The 9,520-nt window shown below is 42.8% G+C and overlaps 1 protein-coding gene across 1 annotated transcript in view; it reads left to right on the forward strand.

Annotated features, from left to right (window-relative positions):
- Positions 1 to 9,520, forward strand: part of LOC134338281 (ephrin type-A receptor 7-like) — a 795,126-nt gene that overhangs the window by 780,717 nt on the left and 4,889 nt on the right. Inside the window, exon 16 of the mRNA XM_063034005.1 lies at positions 1,200 to 1,367. Coding sequence (XP_062890075.1) covers positions 1,200 to 1,367 — 168 coding nt within the window. The remainder of the gene's footprint in view (positions 1 to 1,199; positions 1,368 to 9,520) is intronic.

The raw sequence follows: 9,520 nt of genomic DNA on the forward strand, positions 1-9,520 counted from the left end.
CTCAGCCCTTATACGGCCCAGTCCTGGGGTGGTTGGCAGATTCCCCCCGGAAGGCCATTAGTGAACCAGTTGAGTGTTTGTGGTATTCAAATTGAAGGTGCTGCAGATAGAACAACTGTCTCACATCCCCAGCAAACATGTTCCCTTCTGACCTTGTCTGTGTGAAGTTTGTGCATTCTTCCTGTGACTGCATGGGTTTCTCCTGGTCCTCTGTTTTCCTCCTACCTTAGTGTGGACTGTTTATTCATAGAAACATAGAAACATAGAATATAGGTGCAGGAGTAGGCCATTCGGCCCTTCGAGCCTGCACCGCCATTTATTATGATCATGGCTGATCCTCCAACTCAGAACCCCGCCTCAGCCTTCCCTCCATACCCCCTGACCCCCGTAGCCACAAGAGCCATATCTAACTTCCTCTTAAATATAGCCAATGAACTGGCCTCAACTGTTTCCTGTGGCAGAGAATTCCACAGATTCATCACTCTCTGTGTGAAGAAGTTTTTCCTAATCTCAGTCCTAAAAGGCTTCCTCTCTATCCTCAAACTGTGGCCCCTCGTTCTGGACTTCCCCAACATCAGGAACAATCTTCCTGCATCTAGCCTCCATAAATTCTACCTGACCTGCTGAGTTCCTCCAGCATTCCGTGTGTTGCTCTGAATTCCTAGCATCTGCAGAATCTCTTGTGTTTAACATAACCACGTTGTTGACTTAAAGCAGCAAACAAGATACTGGAAGATCTCAGCAAATTAGCCAGTATCTGTGGAGGGAAATGGAGAGTCAGTAGTTCAGGTTGGTACTCATCATCTAGACCAGGGGTTCTCAAACTTATTTGTGCCATGGAACCTGACCATTAACAAAGGTTGGGAACCTTTGATCTTGACTTACATTCTGAGGGAAGATAATCAGGTGTGGTGCAAGAGGTGGCAAGTGGTAAGTTGAATCCAGGTGAGGAGGCAGATGGAGGAGGAAAGAGTGAAAATAGCTGCAGAGGCCAGGAGATCATAAGTGGAGGCAAAATAGGACAGTAGATGATGGAATATTTTAAACCAGAACCTACAAGCAACACTGCTGGGAATGGAAGAGTTACAAATGGCAGAAATTATTGCACTATCCTCTTTGCAATGTTCAGGGACCACTGAAAAACTCTCCTTTCTATTACAGGGATTCGTTATTGATCTCACCTCTTTTGTTTTGACCAGCAGACCTCAAAACTTGCATATTCCCCTCATGGACCAAAACTTTGCAGCATTCCCATGCTTTGACTCGGTGGGAGAGTGGCTAGAAGCCATTGAGATGAGTAGGTATAAAGACAACTTCACCGCTGCAGGGTACTGTTACCTGGAGTCCGTCGCAAGAATGACAGTGCAGTAAGTGACTTTGCCATCCGCCTGTGTATTTCCTCATTGGTGTGAGTGTGCAAGTGTATAGTGTGACTCAACCTGTGCAACACATTCCTTGTGTTTGAAACTTATTTATGTATATGCCCAAAATACTTTTCGATCTACATAGGAGATGATGTGGACTTCATTCTTCTAATCAAATCTGCCTTCTCCACTCCACGGTTTGAAACTGTAAACTTAAAACATAATACACTACGGCACTGCACAGGCCCTTCGGTCCATGGTGTTATACTGACCTTTTTATCTGCTATCAGATCAATCTAACCTTCCCTCCTACAAAGCCTTCCATATTTCTAACATCCATGTGCCTATTTAAAAGTTTGGGAGTTTGCCTGTAAGTTGAACACTTTCCACGAACATCTTCAGTGATTGTAGAGTAATTAAGAAATTCAAAGTACATTTGTTATCAAAGCATGTATACTATGTACAACCTTACAGGCAGCCACAAAGCAAAAGTTCAAAGGTTCATTTATTATCAAAGTATAGAACTCTGAAATTGTTCTTCTCCAGATAGCCACAAAACCCAAGAAAGAAAAGAACGGCAGCACGATCATTAACCCCCAAATCCCCTCCTCCCCGTACAAAGAAAATGAACAAAATGGAACAGGCACGTCGATCCCCCCCCTCCACCAAATCCCCTCCCCTGCACATAAAAATCGGAAAGATCAAGCGAAAAGCAAAGAATATAAAAAGACCACATCTGAAAAAGAATGTCAATAGTCCAAGTCCATATTCAAAATGCAGAAAAGCTAGGTAACATAGTCCAGGCACAGCAGCAAGCCTTTCCCTCTCCGTAGCAGAGCAATCCCACCAGCGATCAAAAAGCAGGCTTTCCTGTCCGGCAGCAGGGCAATCCCACCAGCGATCAAAAAGCAGGCTTTCCTCTCCGGCAGCAGGGCAATCCCACCAGCGATCAAAAGGCATTCTTCCCTCTCCATAGCAGAGCAATCCCACCTGCGATCAAAAGGCATTCTTCCCTCTCCATAACAGAGCAATCCCACCAGCGATCAAAAGGCAGCCTTTCCCTCTCCATAGCAAAGCAATCCCACCAGAGATCAAAAGGCATTCTTCCCTTTCCGTAGCAAAGCAATCCCACCAGAGATCAAAAGGCAGCCTCTCCTCTCCATAGCAGAGCAATCCCACCAGCGATCAAAAGGCAGTCTTCCCTCTCCAGCAGCAGAGTGGTCTCCCAGCAATCAAATGGCAGTCTCCCCCCTCCAATAGCAGAGCAATCCCACCAGCAAACGATAAGCAGGCAGCTGGCACTTACCTTCCACATTTGCCTCGATGTCTCTATCTCCCTCAACGTTTTAATCGGTAAACAAAGGAAGCTTTAATCAGTGAAATAGGGTTGAACATAAGCTTTCAGCCTTCCCTTCATGAGGTTTGCACACACTGCCTCTGTCTCCTGAAAACCTCATGAAGACTGCAGAGCGCTGGAAACGATCTCCAAACTGCAAAATCACAGGCTTCAACAGTTCCAGAGTCACATTCAAGTTGAGGAACAAATGTAAAAGACGTAAAAGAAGTGAAATATATGGTTTCATAATCTATCCAGAAGATGTCGACCAAAGGAGCATTGGACACAGACGCCATGTTGACCAGAAGTCCTTGACTAAAGAAACCCAGTAGAACACATTACAGAAAGACTGTCAAACACCCAGTATGCAGAGAGAGAAAAAAAACAAATTGTGCAAACAATAAAAGTAAGCAAATATCATCCAGAACTGAAGTTCACAAAGATGAGTTTGCAGCCACGAAGCCAGTCACAGCCAATCCAAGAGCCTTTTAGTTGCAGGCCGCAGCCTCAGTTCAGGGCACAGATGAGTAAGCGTCATGATCAGCAAGCAGCCCGTCCCTCTCCTGAGAGCTCTAAGTGAAGATATTATTTAGAAGTGTCGGCCTTGTCAACCCAATCAGCCTGCAACACCCAATTTCACCCATGTGATCAATTAACCTAACTCCCTGTACATCTTTGGAATGTGGGAGCAAACCAGATGCCATGCGGTCACGGGGAGAGTGTACAAACTCTTTACGGACAGCAGCAGAATTGAACCTGGTTGCTGATGCTCTAACAGTGTTACACTAACTCATACACTACCAAGCCAACCCCTAATGATGGTCACTCTTTGTACACCTACTTGCTCTGCAATTTGAGAATGGCATAATGTAAGCAGTACATACTTTTAGGCCAGTACAGCACAGAGAGACAGCAGGCTCACCAGATCTGTTGAGTAGTTCGCCCTAACCCCACCCGAGCTAAATGCCCACTCCAACATACAGTGAGATTTTAGTTTGTGTTATCAGTCTCTTATTCAGTTAGCATTTCTGACTTACAGTGTATACACTACCTGGTGCATGACTCTGAAGGCTTTGACTGCTCTTCACGTCACCATACTGTGACATTTTTATTCAAATTTTAGAGGACAGCACATCTGGCAGTTCATTGTATTATAAAACCACTATAAGATATGGGAGCAGAATTAGGCCATTTGATCCACTGGGACTGATCCACCATTTCATCACGGTTGTTCCGATTTTCCTCTGCCCCCTCCCCATATCCCTTCATGCCCTGACCAATCAAGAACCTATCAACCTCTGCCTTAAATATACATAGAGGCTTGGCCTCCATAGCTGCCTGTGGCAAATACTTCCATACATTCGCCACTCTCCGGCTAAAGAAATTCCTCATCTCTGGTCTGAAAGGAAATCCGCACCATAGGAAACATCCCTTCAACATCCACTCTGTCAAGGCCTTTTACCATTCAAATAGGTCACCTCTCATTCTTCCGAATTCCAGTGAATACAGGTCCAGAGCCATTAAACCCGCTTCATATGACAAGCCATTCAGTCCCGGAATCATTTTTGTGAAACTCCTTTGAACCCACTTCAGTTTCAGCATATCCTTTCTAGGATAAGGGGCCCAAAACTGCTTAAAATACTCCGAGTGAGGCCTCGTCAGTGCTTTATAAAGTCTCAATATTACATCCTACTTGTATATTCTAGTTCTCTTGAAATGAATGCTAACATTGCACTTCTGTTCCTCACCACAGACTCCACCTACAAATTAACCTTTAGGGAATCCTGCACAAGGACTCCGAAATCACACTTGTCTCCGACTCCGATTCTCCTTTGTCTATCCTGCTTGATATTTCTTCAAAGAATTCCAACAGATTTGTCAGGCAAGATTTTCCTTTGAGGAAACCATGCTGACATCAGCCTATTTTACTAAATCTGTCCAAGCAACCTGAGACCTCATCCTTAATAATCAACTCCAACATCTTCCCATCCACTGAGGTCAGACTAACAGGACTATAGTTTCCTTTCTTCTGCTTCTCTCTCTTCTTGAAGAGTGGACTGACATTTGTAAATTTCCTGTGTTCCAGAACCATTGCAGATCTAGTGATTCTTTGAAAGTTCATTACTAATGCCACCACAATCTCTTTAGCCACCTCTTTCAGAACCCTGGGTTTTACACCAGCTGGTCCAGGTGATTTATCTATCTTCAGACCTTGCAGTTTGCCAAGAACCTTCTCTCTAGAAATGTTAACTTCTCACACTTCATGACCCCTGATACTTCGAACCTCCACCATACTGCTAGTATCTTCCTCAGTGAAGCCAGATGCAAAATACTGATTCAGTACATCCACCATTTCCTTGTCCCCCATTACTACCTCTCCAATATCGTTTTCCAGTGGTCCGATATCCACTCTTGCCTCTCTTTTACACTTTAGGTGTCTGAAGAAACTTTTGGTGTCCTCTTTAATATTTTTTGGCTATTTTTCTTTTATATTTCATCTTCGCCTCTTAATGACTTTTCTTAGTTGCCGTCTGTTGGTTTTTAGAAGCTTCCCAATCCTCTAAATTCCTACTAATGTTTTCTTTATAATATGCCCGCTCTTTAGCATTTATGTTGACTTTGACTTCTCTTGTTAGCCACAGTTGTGTCATTTTTCCTTTAGAATATGTCTTTCTCTTTGGTATGTATATATTCTGTAGCTTTTGAATTGTTTCCAGAAATTCCAGCCATTACTGTTCTACCATCATCCCTGCCAGTGTTCTTTTGCAATCAATTCTGGCCAACATTAACTTCTCCTTCTCATATTTCAGGGGGAATTCAATTATGTTATGATCACTTTCCCCTTCAGGTTCTCTTACCTTAAGCTCTCTAACAAATTCAAATTCCTTACACAAGATCCAATCCATAAAAGCTGATCCCCTAGTGGGCTCAACCATGAGCTGCTCTAAAAAGCCATCTTGTAGGCATTTTAAGAACTCCCCCTCTTCATATTCAGCACCAAACTGAGTTTCCCAATCTACCTGCAAATTGAAAACCCCCATAACTATTGTAACATTGCCTTTTTGGCATGCATTTTCTATCTCCCATTGTAATTTGTAGATTTCATCCTTACTACTGTTTCAACTCCCATCAGGGTCTTTTTTTTTCTTACAGTTACTTAGTTCTTTTTTTTAAAGGCATCCGTTAGTCTCACGAGATCATGGATTTGCGCCTTGGAAGGTTTCCAGGGTACAGGCCTGGGCAAGGTTGTATGGAAGACCAGCAGTTGCCCATGCTGCAAGTCTCCCCTCTCCATCCCACTGATGTTGTCCAAGCAAAGGGCATTAGGACCCATACAGCTTGGCACCAGTGTCGTCGCAGAGCAATGTGTGGTTAAGTGCCTTGCTCAAGGACACACACGCTGCCTGAGCCAAGGCTCGAACTAGCGAACTTCAAATCACTAGACGAACGCCTTAACCACTTGGCCACGCACCAACACTTAGCTCTGTCCACAATGATTCAGCACCTTCTAACCCCTTGTCACCGCTTTCTAATGATTTGATTTCAGGTTCAGAAATATCTAGTATTTTCTCCGCATAAAGTCAAACCAGAAAATCTTAACATATTACTCCGGTGTTATCAACAAAACAACCATAATATCACATTCAAAATATAATCTTAGCTCAAGCTAGCTTCATAATATTATTTATAGCTAGTGATACCTTGGTGGTACAGTGCTATTTCAAGCTATAATTTGAACAGGCGTTATTTTGTAGTGTTCTGGCACACAATTTGGATATTTTTACCGCGAAATAGCATGCAAATATTCTTTGATCATTGAAGCCTCCTTGTAATACGAATCACCACTGAGAGGTGTGAATGTTCTGTGTGTGAAGTATGCAAATTTTTGGTTGTTATGCATATGAACCTTGCCTTACCAGACTTTACATCTCCTAGATTTAGCGATGTTCTGAAAACTTATTAAGATTTATTACCTCATAGTTATGATGAATTTACATAAAAAGCTGAGATTTGAAAGCAGGTAAAAGGCAATTGTTCATTGTTAAAATCAATTTCATGTTGTTACTTACACAATAAGACACTAATGACTTACCTTATTAAGAGCCTCATTCGTAACGTTATTAGAAAAGTCCTATGTGGTGCGCAGTATCTTATAGCCAAAGAATGAATTCATTGCAGAACTGAACTAGGATGCAGTGCTTGTGGAAAAACCTATCTAACTGTTGCTGTTCAAAGGAAAAGGGCCCTGCCGAACTGAGCTGCTTGATGTGGTACTAGCTCGACCTATAACCCCTGAGATCGAATGCAAGGAAGCAGTAACGCTAAAGGAGGACGTGACCTTGATTGCCACCAGCAATAAGGTTGGCTGCCTCAGCCAGGCGTCTAACAGATGGCACAGGTCTGCACTTGGCTTCCTGAAGCCCACAGGGGCCAGCTCTCAACAGTCGTAGGCAGGCTGATGCCAAAACCCGCAGGCATGGCTGCTGGCTTTAATGGCAGTTTGGCCTTGGCGTCTATTGACAAACTATGACATCCTCCATTAAGGCAGTTTCCCAAACAGCCTCTGAGTGTTTTAAAACCACCTCCGTACTTCCAGTAGTTTAGCACATTAACAGAATGAAAGGATACTTGCAAACCAAAGTCAAATCATCCAGACATGACCCATTAATTGACCATTTAAATCAATAAATGTTGAATAATAATTTTCAAGACAAGATTGCAATGGGAGTCAATTAAAATAAGACTTTATGAAGAATGAAGCCTACTAATTGCAAGAAATTACATTCTGCCGCAGCACAGAAACTGGCCATTTGTTTCACGAAGCCTGTGTTTCACATGAGGCTGTTCTGCACTGCTGATCCTCTCCCATCAGCATTGATTCCTTCCTCCCTTTTGCTTCTGGTTTAAGATGGCACTACTGAAGGTGGGCGACAGCTTAGTGATGGTTTTCAAAGCATGCAGTTTGAGTAAATACTCTATTAATAACATGTTTTATGTGGAAGATTGTGGTAAATGATCACCGCAAACAGTGAAGAGCCAAGTGAAGCATATCTGAGGGTTGAGGTATGCAGGAGTTGGAGCGAGGTCGAATCATGTTCCAGGAGAATTTGGAGATAAGTGCAGGAGTTGAAACTTCAGAAACAAAGTTAGAGCAAGTGAAGTGGAGTTGTTTCAGAGAGCGCCCACCTAAACTTGGAGCAAGGTTTGATCCATCTAGGCACCGCGGCATTTTGGAAAGGTTGAGGAAGGCAGAGGGGGCTGCATTGCTCTGTTGGTAAAATACGAAATCATTAGAGGAGGTGACATAGGGATCAGGAGGTGTTGAATCTTTGTGGATAGAGCTAAGGAACTGCAAGAGTATAAAGACCCTGACGGGACATACACAGAACCCCAAACAGTAGCAAAGATGTGGACTACAAATTACAGCAGGAAATAGAAAATACATGCCATAAGGGCAGTGTTACAATAGTCATGTGTGATTTCAATATGCAGCTAGACTGGGAAAATCAAGTTGGTGCTGAATTCCAAGAGGAGCAATTTCTAGAGTACATATGAGGTGGTTTTTTAGAGCAGCTCATAGTTGAGCCCACTAGGGAAAAGCTATTCTGGATTGGGTGCTGTGCAATGAACCAGAATTGATCAGAGACCTTAAGGTAAAAGAACCTTTGGGAGCAAGTGATCATAATATGATTGAATTCACCCTGAAATTTGAGAAGGAGAAGCTGAAGTCAGATGTATCAATATTACAGTGGAGTAAAGGGAATTACAGAAGTATGAGAGAGGAGTTAGCCAGAATTGATTGGAAAAGAACACTGGCAGGGATGACAGTAGAGCAGCAATGGCAGAAATTTCTGGAAACAATTTGGAAGGCACAGGACATGTACACATCCCAATGAGGAAGAAGTACTATAAAGGAAAGATGACACAACCGTGGTTAACAAAATAAGTCAAAGCCAACATAAGAGCCAGAGGGGGCATGTAATAGAGGAAAAAATATTGGGAATCTTTTAAAAACCAACAGAATGTAACTAAAAAAAGTCAGTAAGAAGATAAAAATGGAATATGAAAGTAAGCTAGCCAATAATATTAAAGATGATACCAAAAATTTCATTCAGCTTAATAAAGTGTAAAAGAGAGGCGACAGTGGATATTGGGCCAGTGTAGTAATAATCTTCCAAGAATCACTAGATTCTGGAATTGTTCCAGAAAACTGGAACATTGCAAATGGTCACTCTACTCTTCAAGAAGGGAGAGAAGCAGAAGGATATAAATTATAGGCCAGTTAGTTTGACCCCAGTGGTCGGAAAGGTCTTGGAGTCGATTATTAACAATGAGGTCTCAGGGTACTTGGAGGCACATTATAAAATAGGCCGTAGTCAGCACGATTTTCTCAAGGGAAAATCTTGCCTGACAAATCTATTAGAATTCTTTGAAGACAGAACAAGCTGGATAGACAAAGGGAATCGGTTGATGTTGTGCACTTGGATTTTCAGAAGGCCTTTGACAAGGGGCTCCACATGAAACTGCTTACAAGCGATGAGCCCATGATATTAGAGGAAAGATTCTAGCATACATAAAGCAGTGGCTGGTTGGCAGGAGGCAAAGGGTGGGGATAAATGGAGCCTTTGCTAGTTGGCTGTTGGCTTATTAGGGGTGTTCCACAGGCGTCTGCTTTGGAACCAATTCTTTTTACGTTATGTGTCAATGACTTGAATGATGAAATTGATCACTTTCTTGCAAAATTTCCAGATGATATGAGGATAGGTGGAGGGGCAGATAGTTTTGAGGAAATAGAGAGGCTACAGAAGGACTTAGACAG

The sequence above is a fragment of the Mobula hypostoma genome, chromosome 26 (assembly GCF_963921235.1).
Source record: "Mobula hypostoma chromosome 26, sMobHyp1.1, whole genome shotgun sequence".
Lineage (NCBI taxonomy): Eukaryota > Metazoa > Chordata > Chondrichthyes > Myliobatiformes > Myliobatidae > Mobula > Mobula hypostoma.